The 22,520-nt window shown below is 46.2% G+C and overlaps 1 protein-coding gene across 2 annotated transcripts in view; it reads right to left on the minus strand.

The window, feature by feature from the left end:
• Positions 1-22,520, minus strand: part of PMS2 (PMS1 homolog 2, mismatch repair system component) — a 127,628-nt gene that overhangs the window by 8,670 nt on the left and 96,438 nt on the right. Inside the window, exons 12-13 of one of the 2 annotated variants that reach the window (XM_085629017.1) lie at positions 13,643-13,810; positions 8,179-8,279 (exon numbers count right to left, since the gene is read on the minus strand). In XM_085629017.1, the coding sequence (XP_085485143.1) occupies positions 8,179-8,279; positions 13,643-13,810 (269 nt within the window). The remainder of the gene's footprint in view (positions 1-8,178; positions 8,280-13,642; positions 13,811-22,520) is intronic. The other variant, XR_014969617.1, reaches the window with a different exon arrangement.

The raw sequence follows: 22,520 nt of genomic DNA on the forward strand, positions 1-22,520 counted from the left end.
TCAACTAGACATTTCCAAGTCAGATAGCATAGAATCCTCAAATCAAATCATTGTAAACACAGAGAAAATCTGCACCCTACATTAATACTACACACTAGACGTGATAGTATCATACGAAGGTACGTCTTTCCTGGGCGGGTAAGAATACTTGGGAAAGCACTGGGTGGGATAATCCTCGCCTCCGTATCCTTAATAGAATTTAAACTTTCCGTTACACTAGCTAGGAGGTTTTTCATTCTATCTCAGGACCAAAGGCGAGTATTATGCTGGTTTAAAGCTTATATACCACCAGCGATGCAATGCTGGGAACTGGTTTAGAGAGAAACCTTGTAACGGTAGAATGTGAAGATCAGTCCACCGCATCTTCCAGACGTGCTCCTAGAGCAAATGCTTTTGAGGCCATAGTCTCCCCTTTCCAGTTTCCTGAATGGCCCACCTAACCCATCTGGCAATAGAGGGAGAGGAGACTGCCTTTTGAGGCTTCTTAAGGGCAATCAGAAGTTGCTGCTCTCCATGGGGACATATGTCTGTAGTCATTGCCCCATGCGCCTTAATACTACGGACTACACATAGTTTGGTGGATTCTGCAAAGGAAGGGTAGGAAATAATATGTGAATTACATTTTGCCCTCCTTGAAATATGAAAGTAACTCCCTCCAGGGTGAATACTCTAATGGTTAGATCCAGAGCTCTGACATCCGAAACCCATCTACAGGATACCAGACATAGTAGGGTAGCCAATTTGTCTGACATCTCTTCCCTGGAGAGGTATTTGTAAGATTGCCAAGAGGGAAAAAGGTTTAGGACCTTGTTGACGTCTCACAAGGTAGAGTACCTGGGCTTTGGAGGGAGAGACAATCAAATACCCCTTAAATGTTTGCAGAAAGGCCTGCCGAAATCGCCGACCTGAAGGTACTGACTGAACTGTAAGCCATACCATCCAAGGCCAAAGAAGCGAGGAAATTAATTATATGGACAACATCTGTCCCCACAGGATCAAAGTGTTTCTGGTAACACCAGCCCATCCATCGAAACCAAGTCGATCTGTAGAGTGGAACTGGGCTTTCGGCCCAGGCTTTGGAGGAGTAGGGATGCAGCCTGTTAATAAAGTCCTGGGACTTTATATCGCTCCCTGTAATCCTCCATGCCATAAGATCCGTCCAGTACCAGATGGTACGGGTTTCCCTCTGGATCTTGAAGGAGATCTGGAAACAAGGATAGAGGGATTGGAGAATCCCAAGAAAGTTCCATCAGAACTGGATACCATATTTGCGATCTCCAAATTAGGGTCACTACCACCAAATTCGCCTGCTGCTGCTGAACCTGGGCAGAGAGTCACATGATCAACACTTCCATATGGGTGAGCCACCATTGTATCTCTTCCTGAGCTTCTTCTGACAACGGAACTATCTCTGAGTGCTCGAGTACCTGTCAAAGGTAGAAGGCCTTTAGACGTTGCAAGGCTCGATAATGGAAAGGCCCCGGGAATATGGCCTGTATTGAGGAGGACAGAAGTCCCACAATCTGCGCTATTTGCCGTGGGGCGGTGGACGGCCCCCGCTGTCCATCGCAGTTTGTACCTTATCTTGTTTACCTTTCTGGAAGTGAGACTCGGGCTGGCTTGTACAGAGTCCACCATGAACCAGAGGAACCCTATGGACTGTGGGGGTTAGCAAGGAATTTGTTTTGTTGATGATGAAGGCCAACAATTTCAGGAGGTCAACGGCTGTCTGCAAGTGTATGGAAAGAGTTCTTGGACACTGATCCAGCAAGAAGATGTTTTCGAGGTACACAATGGGGCATATGCCCTGAGCCCTGAGATATTCTACTACGGGCGACATGACTTTGGTGAAACATCACGGGGTAGACGACAGTCCGAATGGGAGAGTTGTGAACTTGAAAGTTCAGCCACGCAACTGGAACTGGAGCAAATGGCGATGTGGTGGGTAATTGGCGATGGTCAGATACATGTCTTTGAGGTCCAGGCACACCTTCCAGTGGTTGGATTGCAGTAGGTGCCTTAATAGGTGGATGCCCTACATTTTGAAGTGGCAGAAAACCAACCAATCTTTGAACGCCTTGAGGTTGATGACTGGGCATTTCCCACGTGTCTTTCTTTTTCACCAAGTAGAGGGTGCTGATGAAACATGAGGGATAGGGTGATGTCCGCACAATGGCCCCTTTGGCGTTTAAGCCTGCCACTCCCACATCTACCAGCGCGTCTCCTGACTTGAGGAATGCCAGCAAGATAGGTGGAACCTGTTGGAAAGGTAAGCAATAAAACTCCATACAGAATCCCTAGACCGTCTGAATGCCCACAAGTCCGAGGTGTGAGTTTTCCAGTTGTGCACAAATCTCTTCAGCCTGCCCTCCAGTCGTTGTCAGGAAAAAGGATGTACACGCACCTTTAGAGGAGCCTTGACTACTGCCTCCTCTATGGCCGCCACTGGAACCCCCAGGGCAGGGTAGCCTCTAGTGGGATAGAAGTTGCCTAATTGTCCTGCGACTGTCCCCTGCGTGCACCGTAGTCTCTGCCTGGGGCCAGGGAACAGCCGGCCAAGCGATCTTGCCACGGCCAGCCTCTGTAAAAACCCAGTAGGTAAAGATCCACTTAATGGAGGCCTGGGCTTTATCCAGCAAATAGAAGGTTGCCACAAACTTGATGAGCTCCCGGATGGGTCACCGCCCCCCTGCCCCCTTGCACGATTAGGCCCGCCTCCGAGCAGACCAAATCTTTCAATTTCGGATCAATCTTAATAAGCAGCAACCTGAGCCTCTCAGTCGAAATAGCACAGTTGTCATTGCCTAAAAGAATTAGGGCCTGCTGACCCATCTGGACAGCACTTCAGGGAGATAGAAGGATCTGGACATCTTGGCGTCTTTCGCCATATCAAGGATTCTTGGTAGCAACCCAGATATATCACAAAGTTTATCCTGACAGGCCCACCAGGATCCATCTATGCCCTTGTAATCCAGAGAAGGAAGGGGGCACTCCACCTGTAGACGGCTACGAACCTCCTTATCAAGGGGTAGGAGAGAGCCGCCTCGGTCTACTACTCATGTCGTGCTCTGCTTCGGAGCCAGCAGGGGAAGCCTCCCCATCCAGGGGAGGTGGGGAAAGGCCCTGCATTAGCAGGTTGATGGCCTGAGGATCCAGGCAAGCGTACAGGTGAGGGCTCAGACCCCAGAGGTTGGGCATGGTCAATAAAGGCTCCTTTCAGTCTTGCAAAAGCGCCCAAATCAACGCCCGGCTCATGGTCCTGTTTTAGCTTCACATTGGCAGTGGGCTGGTCAGGTGGCCCCATAGGTAGAGGGACCTGGGTCCAAAAAAGGTCTTTCTTCGGAGGGAGGGGTTTAAAACAGCATTCTGCTATCTGCAGCAGTTTCTGCTCCAGGTGTGCCACTGCCTTAAGAATAGAAGCATCGATAACTTTGCATAGGTTATCGTGGAAGGGGAGATAGGTACTACTGTCCTCCTCCATATAATTCTCCTCAGTGTTACTCATTATGTTGAGTAAATCGAAATTTAGGGGTCTCCTAACGTATTTTAGCAGACCACAGGGCAAATCAGGGGTCAAAGCCCAGTACACCACTCACCCACTTTGTTTGATGCGGGTCATGTTCAAAATATTTTATTAGATTTTTGAGAATAGGTAAAATACAAAAAAGAGCTCCGAACAGGTACAAACATTAATCCAATACTATAATGTAAATAAAGATGAAGATTGTTATAGTGTAAGCAAAGAATTCAAGATTATATTATAAAGTACCTACATAACTAAATTATATCAGTATAAATAAATCAAAAGAACAACAACAAATACTCATAAGAACAGATTACTGAGCTACTAAACCTAAGAAGTCATACTATACCAAGGTATAATTAAACTTGTACATACTATGGATTCAACAACAGATAATCATCAATTGGTTTCCAGAAATGCAAATAGTTCTAATCAATATGATTAATACCAGATAAAGCCAAATTAGCACCCTTTCTTGTAAAAAATAATTCAGCCCCACCATACATGAACAGATACAGAAGAAGATTCTTTCCAATTAGTAGTAATTGACTTCACAGCTGCTGACATTAAAAAATCAAAAAGTTTGTTTTTCAATAAAGACATTGTTTGCCAAACTTCATCCCAAAAAGTCTTAATGAAAGGACAATCAACTAACATATGTCTTAATGATCCAACATTTAAAGAACAATTCCAGCAAGTTTGATTTGGGTCAAAAAGTTCACCTGGGTCAGTCTCCCACTGTATGCACTAGGAGCAGGAGCTCTTATTCTTATAGAAATTACAAACCCAACAGGGCGTTATACTCCATGCCATCAGGGAAGAGTGTATTTCAGACTAATTCCTGGAGTTCCTGACCGACCGCGCTGCTTGTTTGAAGTCATGAGTGAGCGGGCCGGTCAGGGAACAGAGACGCTCTGAATCATGAGAAAAACAGTATGTGGCGCCCTCTCGCAGTCTGAAGACCACTCCGCATATGCCCCTCAGGCCTCTGTGAGCGCGCTTGGAAGAAAGAGGTGGCACAGAGTACCCTTAATGAGTTTCCGCGGCCATGCTTCAAAGTAAACAGGCGTTATGCACACCAAAGCAGTAAAACATTAAAAGCATTAACAAAGCCCCAAAATCCTGAATAAATGTGTCGCACAGGCCAGAGGCACTCTGCTCAGGCTGCTGCAGCAGCAAAGAAAAAGGATGCAGCAAGGGCGACGGGCGACAAGGGACTATCAAGAGGATCCCTGGCTGTGGATTGGATGAACTGTTTGATTTTTTCCCAATGGTTCATGGGAAATGAAGTCCTATTTATATATCTTGACATGGCTGCAGTAAATAAAAGTGAAGAAAGTAATGAAATGAAATGAAAAGGAAATTTATAAAGCGTGAGACAATCAAACGAAGGTGTCAAGGCGCTAGCTCATCAGACAGGATTAACTGGACGGCTCAGGGCCACATCAGAGATTAAACAGCCAAGTCTTCAAGGCCTTCCTGAGGGCCAACAGGTGCGTTTCTTGTTTCAGCCTCGGTGGAAGGAAGTTCCACAGTCTGGTCGTGCCGATCAGAAAACTTCTTCCACCCCAGGAGCATTTTTTAAACCTGGGAACAATCAGGTTATGGGAATGAGACGAGCGAAGATTGCGAGCAGGTATGTAAGGTTGTAAATTATGTAGTTTTTCACCTTATTCGTAGGAGTTGGTAGTGGGCCCAATTCCAGTGGCCATAAGGCAGGGCACCAGGAATTAGTTCCGTTACCAAAAAGTAGGACCTCGGTCTTACTGGAATTCAGTTTCAAACAATTGGTGGCCATCCAATCCCCAACCTGACGAAGACAGGTGTGAAACTGTGCAACAGTTTCAGCAGGCGAGCCTGTCACTGAGACTACAATCTGGGTGTTGTCGGCATACGAAATAGCCGAGAAACCCAGGGACCTGATTAACCTAGCCAGTGGTGCAACATAAATGTTAAAAAGGGTTGGGCTTAATGAAGAACCCTTTGGCACTCTGTATGGCAGTATAAAGTTCGGTGACAAACTCATCAAGAGCCACAAATTGTTCCCGATCAGACCAGAATGATTCAAGTAAAGCAAACACTTTCCCTTTAATACCGATCCCCTACAATACTTCCAATAATTTTTGATGGTTCACCATATCAAATGCGGCAGAGAAATCAAGCAGCACGAGTGCTGCATTGCCTCCTGCGTCAACTGTCTTCCTAATCAATTCGGACACTGTGATTGGAGCCGGTTCGGTGCTGTGATGCTTTCTAAAACCAAACTGAGTAGCATCCAGGAAAGCATGCTTCTCAATATATTCAGATATAGCACCATTCATGGCATTTTCTAACATCTTAGCAGGCAGAGGGAGTGTGGAAATTGGACAGAAGTTGTTAGGATCTGCCCCATCCAAGTTTGGCTTCTTCAGCAGGGGGAGAACAGACGCCAGTTTCCAACCTGTGGGAATATACCTGAGGAGAACATTTGATTAAAAATAGGAGACAACTGTAAGACGAATAATGCTGGTAGAAGATGGAAACTTTTAGGGGGGCATGGGTCTATTGGGGAACCAGATTTAGCAGACTGCAGAAGGTTAATGGTCTCCTCGGTAGTCAGTGAAGGAAAAAACGACAATTCAGGGGGGTCGCTGAAGTCTGGGGGGCTGAGGAGATTTCACTGACAGCACTAGGTACAGCTAACGTCCCAGGAGACGGCGAAGTTTCTTGAACAGGGAAACTGGAGAATCCACTGTAAACCGCCTTAACTTTATCTTTGAAAAATGTAGCCAATGAGTTACAGAATGTCTGATTTTTAGGTGACTCCGTTATCTCAGAACATTTGGCCAACTTTTTTACCGTAGATACAAGTTCCTTTGAGGAGTTTCTTGCAGTTAGTATGGCTGTAGTAAAGTAACGAGTTTTTTCCTCATGCACAGATTTTTTGTACTCAAGCAAAGCTTGTTTATAGACGATTCTGTCCTTCAAATTGTAGGAAGATCTCCACTTCCTTTCTAGACGGCGCCATTTTTGTTTTTGTTATCTAAGGTGTTCTGAATACCAGGGTTCAGAGGGTTTTAACCTATGTACAGCATAATCCTCGCCTCCAAGTCTGACAGAATAAAATAAATTACAGTGTAAAAGTAAACATATTAATTTTTTATAATGGTTCTGTATTTCATCTCTTTCAACCTCATAATGGAGTCAGTAGATCACCATCCAAACAGTGTAATAAGGAATAACAATTTACCAATAGAAACAACAGTCTTTTCTAATGCAATAAAATAATCTGAAGGGTTAGTCTATGCTTGTGTGATTTTATATCTGCCTTTGATATTTGAACCATTCTCTGAACTATACTGAATGTATTTGTGGGCACTCAAGTCATCATGAAATTAGAGACTATGGCGGTACTAGCCTTACACAGCCATTTGGATCTTGTCAAAAACATTTTATTTTAAGAGTAATGTTTGAGTAAACTTTCCAGAGGGAATGGATACTTCAGACCTTAGGGCTGTTAATGTGCCTATTTAGTGGTAATGTATGTATATACTGATATTAAAAAAGCATGCAACTGTACAAGGTGGGAGGAGACATAACGTTGCGAAAAGCCTCGCAGAAAGAGTTTGTAAATCTAATCTCAGAAAGTCCTTGAACACCGCTTTTGATGTTTTAATATTCTTTGATGAGATGTCTATTCAATTATTTTCTGATTGTAGGAGTCAAGGTGCAAATCTAATGTCCGGAACAATGTTCTTTATTCTACCTGTGTAGCTGGAGAAATCTTCCCTCTGGTAATTTTCGGTCTGGACTTCGAGAGCACTTTAATTATATATAACATACATTTAAGTACAAGCTATTCATCAGCAGTATTCATTCACTGAATAATCTTTCAAACTGTTGTTCACATTTTGCTACCACCCATCACAGCATACACTGAAGGGCACCTGGTCAGCCGGCTTTAGCATCTAGTTTGGGACTGACACAATTTTGCCTATGCACAATGTGCAATCCCTACTAAAAAGAATAAGACTCCCTCAATGCAAGGACAAGTGGGCAAAGGTCTTGCTTCTTTTTAAAATAATTGTTACCTTTTATCAATTTTAATTTTGTATATATATTTTTTTATTTCTGTGAGTGCCCAGCAATTCTGCACACACTGTTACCTGGCTACTTGCTGCAGCAAACAGTGCACCACATCGTATATGGCCAATGCCGTGGGCGGCCACTTTTGAGTAAGTAATTAAAAACCACTCACTGTTAGCTGCCTGCCCCAAGGGCAAGCATGCACACGTGCAAGTATGTGTGATTATCTTTGAATGGCTTTTGCCATTCTTTGAATGTAAAATACATTCAAAGGTGCCTTCATCCGTGTACATGCGTGCAATGCACCAACGGCTATCTTGGAATAATTTTGTGATCCTGAAATGGCTAACTATGTGTGTGCACGCACATTTAGAAATCAATGATAAAAAGTGGCAGGCAGGGAAACGTCCATTAATTCGCTGTCACCTAACAAAACAAAGAAGCGGCAAGACCTGGAAAAAACACAAGGTATTTCATAAATGATTGTGAAGAACTACAATGCTTTCAAAGTAATTCACCAGTCCTAGTCCAAATTTCGTACAAAAGGATTTCTGATGGCATTACTCAGGGCATGTTTGTTTAGCACTTACCATTGTCATCTAAAAGGAAATCAAATCCATTTTTCCTAAATATTTCAATGTTTTCAACTAAGACGGTTTCATTCACAGCAGTTAAATTCAGAGTCTGTGGCCTGCAAAATAGATTAACATTTTCACTTAATCTCAAAATTCTGTGGCGTGTGACATAATATGTGACATGCTTGAAGCTTCTATAGTTTTAAAACATGTTGAAAAGACCAGCTTTTAAAGGAACTAACGACAGGGAAGAAGGAAGAACGACATGTAAACATAAGTCCAGGACAAGGATTTTCTTGCATTCAAGAAATGTCTTAATTGGCTAATTTGGAAACATTTTACTTAAAATTAAAAACAAAAAACTGAAGAAAATAAATAAACTTGACAAAACCTTGCGACTGAGTCTTGCAATTGAACTGGTCTGTCCAATGTGCCTGTAAAATGTATCTCATACCAGTGTTTAGATGCTATTACGGGGGGACACTTTATCTTAGTTATTGTATAGTTTTTTTTCCAAATAGGGCTACAGGCACTCCTTCAGATAATCCCTTTTTGGACATCTAAGTTTAGGAAAACGCCATAACACTTCATAAAAGATGAGTCGGGGACTTCCACATATTGTACTGTGCTGAAATTATGATGTACAGATCTGGAGTCTTTAGAGCCTAGGAAGTATTCTTAACGTATTATTATTATTATTATTATTATTATTATTAATATGAATTTGTGAAGCAAGACTTTCACCCATCAGGTTTCTTGGCGCTGATAAATTATCAGAGGAGAAGAGGAATCGTCGTTTGTTGAAAATGGAATACCCGTTCTCTCAATTACCTATTTCCAGGGGTCGTGCTAGGTTTTCAGGTTCTTTATGAATTTCAGCAGATCTGTATTGGTTCTGAGGGAGAGAGGGCGTTTATTCCAGAGTTGTGCACATTGTACCTGGAAGGTTCTACCTCCTGCTCTTGTTTTTTTAAAGGAGGGAGTAGACAAGAGGGCAGCCTGGGTAGATTTTTGAGTTCGAGAGGGTTTATATAGCTCAAACATTTGCTGGACCTATGCCAGTGGTTCCCAAACTGTGCGCAATGGCTCCCTGGGGAGCTGTCAAACCTAGCCTGGGGAGACGCGCACCAAGCATTAATGCATTTAATGTTGAAGGATCTGTTGGCTTCAGTTAAACTAGTTAGACTTAAACGCATGATATCGATGATTTGTAAGTGACATGCCTAAAAGCTGTAAACTTAATGATGGCATGTCGAGGGAGATGACCTCCATATTTCACTGGATTCCCACGTTCTAATACTCCCAAAGTAAGCGGAAGATGCGTGATTTATTTTGTTAGGCTCGTTAATAGTTTTGTTTCTTTCCAAATGCATTTGACACCAATGCAAGTTATCAGGAAAGTACGGTTGTGCTTTCTATTAAACGCACTAAGTATTATTAAGTGTTGACATTTGTACTTGAATCATAGCTACTTCCAGTAAACATTTCTTTCAGTAAACACACATTTCCAGACAGGCCTGCTCTCTCTTTGAGCACAAGGAAGTATAATACCATATACGACATAATGCCAACATTTGAAAGCAAGAAAGAGGGACGTTTAAAAAAAAAATTAGATGAATTTATTTTACTTGCATTGATTTGGAGGCAATTTTAGGGAGGAGACAGCAAAAATAAAGCTGTATGTGATTTAAAAACTGGTGAGTTACCCTGCTGAGACAGGTGAGTTGGCACGTATGACATGGGTAGAAATGGAAGTGCATGCAACTATTCTTCAAACGCAGAAACACTTTGGCGATGTGGCCTACATGCATAGGGGTGCTATCTAGCACTGTAAGTGGGATAAAAAAGTTTGAGAGGGTACTCTAAACAAGCATTTGCAATGCAATAGGTCTCGCATTTTTTTAGAGTTAGAGTTATTGGCGTTGTAATGGAAATGTATTTTACTTATGTGAGAGCAAGTGCGAAAATGATAGAAAGGGAGAGCGAGTTGCTACATAGAGATAGTTAGAGTTATCTGCGTGTACAAGTGTGAGGTAGAGTGAAGAGAGAGAGAAAGAGAATGAGATAGAGATTGAAAAGAGAGTTAGAGAAAGGTAGAGTTACATGCTGGAGGCCGGGGATACTTGTAAAAAGCATAGTCAGGGTGAAGCTGCTCCCAAAGCTACTGATATATATTTTGGTGTCACGTTGTGTTGTCATACTTTATATATTTATTATTGCAATGCAAAAACAATCTATGGACGCATCATGGTGGTCCATGTAGGTTATGTATTTGTTGTTCAGGTTTAGAAGACTCATGTAGGCTTCATGTTATTAAATGCGTTAATGCACTTAACTTTCACAGATCAGTAAGCATAATGGTGTTGCTCATTAAAAATTCTGACGGGGACCAGGTATTGCTTGGATATGCAGGTTCCCAAGTCCATTTGAGTTGCTGCGGTATATGTGTGCGTCCCTGCGGCATCAGACTTTTGTGATGTGGATATAAGAGCGGCAGAAACAGCGGGACAATGTAAGAGGCGCGGGGGTCAAAGAGGACAGATGGATGTAAAAGGGACAGACCAGCAAAAATAAGTGGCGGCCCAGTGTGATGACGTATGCACGTGTATGCCTTGCCTTTTTTTTTTATTATTTACGATTTCAAGATGTCGAATGTCACCTTTAGCAGTCAATTTATTTTTGAAAAAGACAGGTAATTTCTGATGTATATGTTTCCCTCGTCTTCATTTTGCTTGCAACAAAGTGTCACCCATAATCGCTGAATGCCACTCAGAATTAAAGTGAAGTTATGAAAATGTCATACACAAGCAATATGAAACCTTGGCATCTATGCGTCTCCGCTGATGCGGTCTGAAGGTGGCGTGGGGGGGGAGGGGGGCTGTTGCGGCCTCTCTGCTGATGCTGTCTAAAGGCGGGGTGGGGGGCAGAACACAGCTGGGCTGCGAGGCCTCTCTGCTGATGCTGTCCGAAGGTGGTGGTTGAGGGGGCAGAAGAGGGCTGTGCTGCGTGGCCTCTCTGCTGATACTGTCCGAAGGCAGCATGGGAGGGGGGCAGGGGGAAGCAGAAGGCTGAGCTACAGAGTCCTCTCAGCCGATGCCATCTGGGAGGGGGAGGCTGACTCGGGACTGTTGTGGCCTTTCTGCTCACGCTGTTCAAGGGGAGGTTGGAAACAACAGCGGGCTGTGTGACAGGCGAAAGTGAAAGACGAGTGCTTTCAGGCTGCCAAATGGTGCGCGCGCCCGGCACACATGCACAGTAGTTGGCGGCCTAAAAGCACTCGTTTGCACTTCCAAAAGTGCTTACTATAAGTCTCGCCAGAACAGCGCTAAAGCGCTGTCTCAGGCGAGACCTAAAAAGGTATGGGCAAAGAATTGTAACTAGGAATATTTTATTAGAGGCGCCGCCTTAGTAATACGAAACACCCTGTGTATATTATTATAATACTTTCATCAGCTTCATCCCAATTATTTTCAGGGGAAAAATGCTAGTACTCCCGAGGCCAGGCTTACATTCCACCCCCAAAAAAAGTAACAGTGGGGAGCCACCGGCAATGGCCAATGGGTCAAGGGAGCCACGGGTCGAAAAAGTTTGGGAACCACTGCCCTATGCCATTTACTGCCCTGTGAGTAATACACAGTGCCTTAAAATACTCTTTTCTTTACTGGTAGCCAGTGTAGTTTGTGTAGTGTTTCTGATGCGGAGTCCCGTTTCCTTTTTTTTAGCGTCAATGTACTGTTGTTTTCCCATTTTTGAGCCCTTCCCTCTGTTTGCTGTGTCCAAAGTGGGACTCCTACAGATCACATCAGCTGCTCAACCTTCTGATCTGGTCTCAAAAGTGAACTAACTAAACGAGCAGGACTCCACTTGGCAATTCACTCAGTCATTGGCTTCCACTTTTTTGTCACCTAAATCACTTGCTCCCACCATTTTAGGGGCTGGAGTCTTTAGACTTACAAAAATTGAAGTACCTTATATGACACTTGGAATAGGTCACAGCAGGCCAAGCAGGAATATATACGTTCTGCTGTGTGTATGTACAACTTTCATGCATGGACTCCAAGCCTGTTTTGGTAAAAAGAACCACAGACAAGCTGACTCTAAAGGGTGGGATGGGCGTGTATTTTGGAAGTTTAGACTGTCAGCCGGAAAAACATTAGGTTACAGACCACCTGCACTTTAGGGCACACAATTATGGCAGGAGGAGAAATTATGGAACCCATCTAGTAGCAATGGTGCAAAATACTTTCAAGGGGAGAGGAATCGACTTCAAAGCTGAGGAAGCGGGTTTGAGTCTCGGCAACGACGCTCAACATCCTGTGATTCTGGGCAAATCATTTCCCCGTGCCCAACAAAAATGAATGTGTCCGTCTGTAATGCATCTGGTGCCCATGTAAAGCGCTCCGATACCTGAAATCTTCGGTCTAGTTTGCGCTATATAAAACTCTAACAAACAAAAAAAAGTCCCATAGGATGTCAGTTAGGCCCTCACAATACAACATACACTCACAGTAAGCCAAGTATATCGGCATTCCCGAAATCTATTGGTTTGACCCACCATGACACATCATTGTCTCTCTTTCCTCACCAACAAGGGAGATGTGACACGGGGGCGGGGTTGACCTTTATTGTGGAGGATCTAGGGGACTGTTTAACTGTATTATCACCAATAGCATGCCTTTTCCCCCCCAAGGAAAAAAGGCCTTTCTGGGATAGAACCAATAGAATTGTAGGGGGGAGCTTAGAAGGGGGCCGCATGGGAAAATGTCATCACCTGTCAGTATGGTAGAAGGCAATGGACTAGGAGGATGTGCCGCTGGCTGGATATTATTTCTTCTAGGCAAGCAGACAGAAGAGGCTAAAGGTCTTGTTTATGCTTCATAGAGAAAACATTAATTTTTTTAATTTTTAAGTTTGTTTAGTAACTTATTCACATTTCTGCAATTTGTAGCTTACGGGGTACTGTTCATATGTGTTGGTTTATTAAATTATAATCTTATCAAAATGCAAATAATTTCAGTTAGCTAAGGATATTATTTAAAAACAAAAACACGTCTGATTTTTGGGACCAGTGACCAAGGAGAACAGTTGCCTTACAAAAGGTATTCAGGCAGGTAACATTTCTGCATTCTAGGGCATTTCACAAGAACTGTCTACATTAAATAAAAGAGCAGTCTCAAATTCCATCTTCAAGTTGGGTTTCCCTAGAAACGAACTGTGCGAGCCCCGTCAGTTTCACTATCTAGCCATACAGATGATTTAAAAAACAACTGAAGAACAGACATAGAACGGTATGCTTCATTACATCGGTCTCGATTTCTTTTAATCTAAGTAACATTACAGCAAAAACCAGGAGAAAGACATACAGAAACAAAACTGATACTAGCAGCTAGTTACTGCAGATTTTCCTTCTCAAAATGGTGGGATTATCCGCAGACATCCCTTTGTTACATGCCAATTAATTGTGTTCAAGAATACTTACGCTATCAACCTCTGCCCTTGGAGAACAGTCTTTTGTTGTAACATTTCAAAGTTATATTTCTCATCTGTAGCATGCTGGTCAATTATGAAGAGGTCAGAGTTCAGCTTGGTTATGATAAATCCCAAATTAAATTGGCCAATGATTTCCATTTTTGAAAACATGTCTTTACTGTTAAAAGAAAAACATACATGACATTACTTTTCCTTTCCATTTCTTACACACTCCCAGCCTCTAGTATGCAAATAGAATTCCTCTCAGGGAACGAAATGAAACCAAGGGTTTGGAGAGGATCTTAAACTGGTTGTGTGTTTTTGGGATGTGAGACATTCCTTCGCTCGAAAAGTGTAAGACATTGTAACCTTACTGAGAAAAACGAAAAGTTTGGAATACTCTGGATTGAGAGGTGGGATTAGCATTGTGGAAAGATGGAATATACACTTAAGAGACTGTTGTGAACCTCGAGTACAGGAGTGGTTGTGTGGCAGAAACATACAGATCAAAAAATAGGAATACCGTTTTTTACTATGCTGATATAATATACATGCTTTAAGAAATGCCTACATTGTTGTTGATGTATGTCCTTATTTTATCGTGTCACTCACAGTGGCGAATAAATCCCTTGCTACAATTATTCTGCATTAGCATACAGTACAGCTTGTGACAACCCTCACGATGCATGCTGAATGGAGCACTGGTTCTCTACAAGCAGTCTTCAGTAAATGTCATGTTCCGTCCCATTCTTACCTGTCACAATGAACGTCCAATCATACTGACCACTTCCAAGTTATTTCGCCAAATTATCAGAAAGCTCATAGGGGGGACTGTTCAAATGAATTTTCCCCATGCTACAAAAAGGTATTTAATGCAGCAAGCTTTGATACAGTAAAAAAAATGGTGTGGGGGCGTGGCTAGCTGCCAGGCAAGATGGCCGCAGCCTGAAGGAGCTCCGAGGGTGAGGCCGACTCCCCTTTCATCCGGACACTAATCCGTTAAATAACCTGTCCCCAAGCAACATGGGCTGTGAGCCTGAAAGTAGCGACACCGCCTGAGGCGTCTTGGAGGCTCCTCCGTGCTCCAGAACTCGGTCTGCGCCGACCTGACATTTGCGGCCTGGGCTGCCGGCTGCGACCCGGGCCTCGATTTGGCTGGGGGCCCGGGCACGGTGCAGAGGGCGTCCGGCCCGCCCGCCGGGGGCGCCGGAGATCGGGCGGCTCGGCGAGGTGGCCTGATCCGAACATTGCACTGGAGGTTGCGGCGCTGCAGCGGGCCGGGCACAGCGCTGTTATGAAATAACCTGGGATCACCCCGCGGCAGCGACGCGGGCCCGATGGAGGGCACTGTGAGACCGCACCACAGGCGTCAGGAGGCGGCCCTGACGGGGGGTTGACGCTGGCATAATCCGAGGGAGAAATACTTGCCCTACCTTGGGGTCATGGTCCACGAAGAGAGTGGATGAGGCACGATCCGTGGTCCCGCCGGCTGAAGAGGTCCTTCGCCCCATGCGCTGACGCCCTCAGGTGGGCCACATGGGTCGCACGGCGCGATCGGAGGGTTTGAGAGGATACGAGCGGGAGTTTGGGGCCCCAACTGACCTGAAGGTGAGCCTGCAGCCGGCCTACTGGTAAGGGAGATGTGATGCCGATTGAGGGCTGCGACGTCGCTGCGATCTGATCTGTGTGGTGAACGAGGGTGTCTGCCCGGGGCCCCCTGCTCCCCCAAACTGCCGGTAAGGTGCAGAAAAAACTCGGAACGGCATCCACCTGCCCAGAAATGAGTGGGAAAGGGACTCGTACGCACCAGCAGGGTAAACTGGACAAATTTGCTTATAATAAAGACGCCTCCACAATGTCAGAGAAAAATGGGCGAGCGGAAAAGGCCGGAGAGGAGGCCGGGGCGCCTAAAGTGACGCTGGAGGACATCATGGCGGCTCTTACTAAAGTGCAGACCACAGTGGGGTCCATCTCCACGGATGTGTCCCGCCTCAGAGCGGATATCCAGAAAATGACGACCAGGGTCACAGAAGTGGAGCAAGCGACAGTCGCTCTGACAAAAGACACTACTTTCCTGCTCCAAAAAGTGTCCCAACTAGAGGCAGAAAACAGGCGCATGGCGACAAAGATGGACGATCAGGAGGGGCGCTCCCGGCGCAATAACGTACGAATCACGGGAATTCCCGAAAGTGAAGGGAATCCCGCCATGGACCTGTACGTGGAAGAACTGATAAAAGCCAAATTGCAACCCAGGGGTCTCTCGTCCTTCTTCTCGGTGGAGCACGCTCATAGGGTGCCTGGAGGTAGGCCTAAAGTTGGGGCGCCCCCCCGGCCGGTGCTAGCTCGTATATTTAATTTCCGTGACAGGGATGCCATTCTCCAAACGGCCCGGGTGGCGCCGCCCCTGCCCATACAGAACTCGACGGTGTCTTTCTTCCCGGACTTCACGGCGGCGGTATCGGCGCGACGGAGGAGTTTCTTGGAGATCAAGAAAAAACTGAGAGCCCGGGAATTGCCCTACTCCATGATTTTTCCGGCGCGACTGCGGGTAGTGGCGGATGGGAAGACATTGTTCTTCGAGACACTGGAGGAAGCGCACGACTGGCTCGAGGGATGGCAGTAAGTGGGCAGCTCTGGGCGCTCTGACAGGCGGAGGTGGCGCCGGGGGGGGGGGGGACGGAGGACCTCGGTGACCATGGTCAAGGAGAGGAGGACTCAGACCGGCTGTAGGATGAAGTATGGTAACATGTTATGTGCCTCTCTTGATCTATAGAGGTGCAAAGAACTTGGAGGTCTACAGGGACAGGCGGTGACTATTCAGTTATGCTTTAACAGATGGACAGTTGGACTGTGGGATAGGGGAAGTACCTGGTCTTCCTCGGACCTCCCGCTCCGTTACACACAAGTAATGTTCGGGGGTTTGGGCTTTGAGCACTCTGCTGAGTTGGGGTAGCGGGCAGTTCGGAGTCCGTATGGCAGGGAGGCAGGGAGGGGGTGGGGGGGTAGGGGGTTGTTCAAAGGTTTTTTACGAAAGTTCACGTTAATGATGCAAATGGTATTTCAGCAAACAGTACAAGCACCAAGCATAGCATGCACGATCTGCACCGATACATCCATAATGTCAGTTCTCCACTACCCCAGCCGCTGTGATAGCTGATATAGCAAGGACAGTCCGATAAGATCCCTCTAACTCCGATACAGCCTCTCTCCCTGCTCACGTGGAACGTGCGCGGTCTAGGTGACAAAATCAAAAGGGGTCTGGTCCTGCAGAGTCTCAAGAGGTGCTCCCCAGCGGTGGTCTTGCTGCAAGAGACCCACCTCACAGGCACTACTAGTAAAGCAATGGACAGGTGGGGATATAAGATGGTAGCACACTCTGAATTTTCCTCCGGTTCCCGAGGGGTGGGCATAATGGTGAAAAAACAGTCCCCATTAATCATACACAAAGTTAAAACTGATGGCTCAGGGAGATTTGCAGCGATCCTCACCCAATGGGAAGGGCGACCCTTAAATATTGTCTCGGTCTGCATTCCCCCTGCACTACAAGCCACGGCGCGCCCTGCGCTGAGCGGTTTCCTGCTTGATCTGCCAGAGGGGGAGCTCGTAGTGGGCGGAGACTTTAATGCGGTTATAGATGACCTAATTGATCGCTACCCGGCACGGGCTGGTGGCACGGGGACCTCCCGCCTCGGGAGCTTCTTCGAAGCAGTTGGGCTAACGGATATATGGAGGCTACATCACCCAACATTACATCAGTACATTTATCACTCTGGGGTGCATAATAGTTTAACAAGGATAGATTACTTCCTAGGTTCGGCTGGCGGTCTCCAGAATATAGACAGCGTGGAAATCAGGCCCAGGGGCATATCGGATCACTCCCCGATACTCCTACAGTATACACACTATCACCTGACTAGACGCCGTATTTATTCAATCCACCCAGGTTATCTCCAGGTCCCCGCAATCCATAACACAATCGAGAAGCCGACGAGCCTGTACTTTCAGGAAAACGCCTCTTCTGTTGACTCCCCAACTACCCTCTGGGAGGCATACAAAACAGTCCTGAGAGGGCAAGCTATAGCATCCATTACGGCGCACAAACGCGAGAAACACCTTGAACTGCAATCGTTAGAAGTAGACCTAAATGCGGCAGAGACACAACAGGCTACAAACCCGACTCCTGAGACTTCCCGCAGCTTGCGAGCGGCGCAGGCAAGGTATAAGGAGCACCTCGCGGAGCGTACCAGACAGCAGTTGGAAGCCACAAGGCACAAAATCTATGATGTCGGGGACAAAACTGGGAAGCTGTTGGCATGGTTAGATAGAAGGGAAAGAGGCACTAGTTGGATAGCGCAGATTAGCTCCGAGGGAGGGCAGGTAACAACTGACCCGTGCGAAATAGTGCACATCCTTGCAGGTCACTTTCGAGCGGTCTACTCTTCCGCCTCCTCCATGATGGAGGAGGCGCTGACATATATTGAAGATTTGGATATGCCCAGACTTGCCCCTGAAGCAATGACGGCCTTGGAAGCCGATCTCACAGTGGAAGAAATACAGGCTGCAGTGGGAGCGCTGCAGTCGGGTAAAGCGTCAGGTCCCAATGGCATACCGGTCGAGCTGTACAAGATGGCGGTGGGGACACTTGCCCCTCACTTGCTCAACATGTTTTTGGACAGTCTGCAAAGAGCCGAACTCCCGCCTGATCAGCGCACAGCCACCATAGTGGTGATACCAAAGCCGGGCAGGCCGGCGGATAAGTGTACTTCTTACCGCCCCATCTCATTACTCAATGCGGAGGCAAAGATCCTGGCAAAACTACTGGCGGCTAGGCTAACACCGCATCTGTCGGAAATCATACATCCAGATCAGTCTGGTTTTATGCCCGGCAGAAGTACGTCCCATAGCTTGAGGCGGTTACACAGCGCGCTGGCGCGGGCGGATCGTGGGGGGGGAACCAGCGGTGCTTCTATCGCTGGACGCACAAATGGCGTTCGACATGGTCGAATGGCCCTCTCTATTCGCAGTGCTACAACACCTGGGATTTGGGCCAAAATTCTGTGCCTGGACTCGGCTTCTATACACCAAGCCAGTGGCTCATGTTATTGCCAATGGGCATATGTCTGAAGGTTTCCCCTTGACGCGGGGCACGCGTCAGGGTTGTCCCCTATCGCCGTTGTTATTTGCCCTGGTGCTTGAGCCTCTGGCGGCGTGGATACGTTGGGAACCCATGATACGGGGACTCAAATGGTCGGACGATTGGGAAGACCGAGTTTCTCTTTACGCGGACGATGTACTGCTGTATCTGGCCTCCCCGCGACGCTCCATACTAACGCTGCTCAACATCTGTGAAGTCTTCGGCAAAGCATCAGGGTACACGATAAACTGGTCCAAGTCTGTCATGTATGTGTTGCGCGGCCCTCCACCGCAATTACCGGCAGACTGCCCGCTCAGGTTGGCAGAAGGGTCATTTAAATATCTTAATACATCTTTAATACATCACTGTAGATCAGGCGGATTTTTTCCAAAAAAATCTTCGGCCCCCATTGGATCGTCTCAAGCGAGATGTACGTCATTGGGGACCCTGTTGGGGAAAGCGGCGCTCTTTAAGATGATGGCCTTGCCCCGCTTTGTCTACGTGCTGGAAAACACGCCGTACCAAATACCGCTGGCGTACTTTCGCACAATTGCGGCACAAGTGACTGGCCTCCTGTGGAATAACGGGCCGGCACGTATTGCGCAGTCCAAACTGACCCGCGGTTGGTACGACGGAGGGATAGCGCTTCCCGACATCCAGCTTTATTATTGGGCGGCACAGCTGAAGGTTATCAACCAATGGCTCCATGTCTCACAATCCGACCCAGCATTTAAGGCGGACAGGGACATACTGGGCACAAGGGGTATGTTATCGCCCTATTACGACGGGAGGCTATCCCCAGAATTAATTGGCCCTCTGAGGCAGACCGTGGCCATATGGCATGCGGCCCAGGCTAGGCTGGGGTGGAGAGGAGTTTTGACCCAGCTCACGCCTCTGTGGGATACGAAGCGGCTTGGGAGGCTTAGGAACAGCAAGGGCTTCGATAATTGGGACAATATCGGAATTTCCACGGTGGGCGACATGTGGCATGGGGGTGCAGTAGTTTCCTTCTCACGCCTGCAACAACAATACGAACTGGCGCCTTCGGAATGGTTCCGATATACGCAAATTAAACACGCCTTACTATCGAAACTAAAGCCCGGCACTGCTGTTCCAGAGGCATCGCCAATGGAGGACAGGTTGCTAACAGATTATATGCCAAAAAAGGCCACATCACTCACGTATCGTAAGCTAATAAACAACCTGCCGGACCCTATGGGACCCTTGCGAGAGAAATGGTCCAGCGATGTAGGAGAATTTGATGACCCGGAATGGCGGGATGCATTGGCGTCACCACGGGAGGCGGGGATACCTTCTAGGCTTAGGTTGGTACGGCTCCGGATTCTGCATCGTTCATATTACACCAGGTACACTCTACACAGAATAGGTAGGGCACCGCACCCATTCTGCTTACGTGGTTGCGGGGAGGAGGGTACCTTCTTTCACACCATATGGGAGTGCCCCATAATCCAAGAATACTGGAGGCGGGTGATGCGGACGCTATCCCAGTCGGGGGGAGTGTCGCTGGTGCCGGAGCCTAGGCGCTGCCTGCTAAATGTGTGGGAACCTAATGACCTTAGCCGCCAGGCTCAGAGCTGGGCTACGCTGGGGATTGTGATAGCTAAACGGAACATAGCCCAAAAATGGGCGGACGGGGGAGGTGCCGTTGCTGTCTGCATGGGGAAGGGACATGGATAGGGCTATGCTGGCTGAGCGATCAGTGTTCATCAGGCGGGGGTGCCCCCGAAAATGGGATAAAGTGTGGGGGGCATGGAATAAATATAGAGGGGACATATGCGAACCACCACCAATGCAAGAAGATGAAGCCTCTGACACTGACTGATGAGAGGGATTCTGAGGCGAACTTCTGGGGCGTGGATGTCAGAAGTGAAAAACTGTGCAGAAGTGCTACTGAAGGGTTGGATGTAGGGTCAAGTGCGAAACTGTTATATGATGTGGCACAATTATGTACTCGAATACTAATGCAATGTACTGTTATAAACGAAAATAATAAAATTCTTTAAAAAAAAAAAATGGTGTGATTGAGAAATGCACATGAAACAGTGCAATCCATATCTAAGAGTCCATGGTTGAAGGTATTTTTAACAATTGTCAATCTTCTAACCTAAGAGAAAGCCGACATGACTCCAGCACTCATTCCAGCACGTACCAACCGTTCTCTAGGGCTGTTGAGATCATGTAATGGCCAAAGCCGATTCCGTGTTATATAGCGAATTTATGCACATTAACTCCAATGGTACTTCCAGAAAGCCCTTGAAATGTACCCACTCTACTAAGAATACCCTTGTTCAACAATGCTGAGGAAGCTTCCTCTCCAGAGACCTATCCTCTCAAAGACTTCCCGGCTCCCTTAGAGTTACTAAAAACGATCCACGGAAGCTAAGAAAACGCACATTCTGCTTCAGGCCATTCAACCAAATGTATATCTTGCCATTATACACTCCAACACATTGCTCATAGTCACCAACCTCAGAACCATATAAAACCCTAATAAACACACAGCTCACTCGTTCTAATTGCCCCCTCTCCCTGCCGTCACACCCCTGCATGATTTCACCTCTTCCTAACTGGCTATCATCACAGACTAATATTTTTGACTACTCATGGAGCCAGCACAGAAAAGAATGAGGACCACCTCGATCTGATGCCCTATTATGAACTTCAGGAAGTGCCTGAGCTGTAAAGGTCCTGGTGCTTTCAAATAACCATCATTAAAGCCTACAGTTCTTACTGTATGGCAGAGCATAGGGAACGCATTCAAACTCACAATGGGCCTTTCAGTCACAGGAACATGTTATATTTTCTTTAACTCTTCAAAACCACTTCACTCAAAAAAAAATTTGACTTTAGTCTACACTTTGTGAACTTCATGCCTAGCAGTACGTTTTTGTCCCTGCCCACTCCTAAAAGCTGGTTTCCCTTTAGAGATCAATATTTATTCAAGTGTACTGAACAAACTGTGAGAAATAAAGCAGTTTCTTATGTAAAAGCACCTTTTCAAAAGATGTTGTTGTTTGTTTATAGATCCTTAGGGTTTTACCGGATTTGCTTTCCGGAAATACTGACTGACATATCTTAGACACCTAATTTGTCAGTTTGCTCTTTTTAGCAGAAAATCTGCAACTTCTTTTCCTGTAATACGAGACCTTTGATGGAATAAATGTAGGTTTACCTGTATTGGACACCGTGCCCCTGTTATACAGCGCCCAATATTCTTCACTTGTCTAAAACGGGTAAAGCCATTTGGGGAAGATAGTAGACAGCGAATAGGTGGAAACGGTTGAACAACAACAACTCGTATTTTCTTTAGGTGCTTTCCATACACTGTTTTTTTTAGCTCAGCTGTGCCATTACAGACAAGGATCATCGTAATGCAAATCAGGTGTGTCCTGGCCCTAAAGGAGATAGCTAAAACCAAACCTCTAGGTCATGTTCCCTATGTACAGGAAATCAAGAAATTCAAACACTTTGGTGTATCTAATCAATGAGATGCAACTTGAGTCCCCTTGGCACAGTGAGCTCAGGGCTCCAGTCTGTGCATAACCACACATATTACAGTAACTCACACAGAAATCAAAAAAGTCATTCATGCAGATGGTTAAATCAATCTGAACTACACTTTTGTTTTGTTTCATTTGTGCCATAACATTGAGCAATTAACCATATGCAAATGATTCTTTACTTAAGGGTGTCAGTCCAGGTCAAACTGCTAGTCCGCATCCCCTCTGAACGA

The sequence above is a fragment of the Triturus cristatus genome, chromosome 10 (genome assembly GCF_964204655.1).
Source record: "Triturus cristatus chromosome 10, aTriCri1.1, whole genome shotgun sequence".
NCBI classification, from domain to species: Eukaryota; Metazoa; Chordata; class Amphibia; order Caudata; family Salamandridae; genus Triturus; species Triturus cristatus.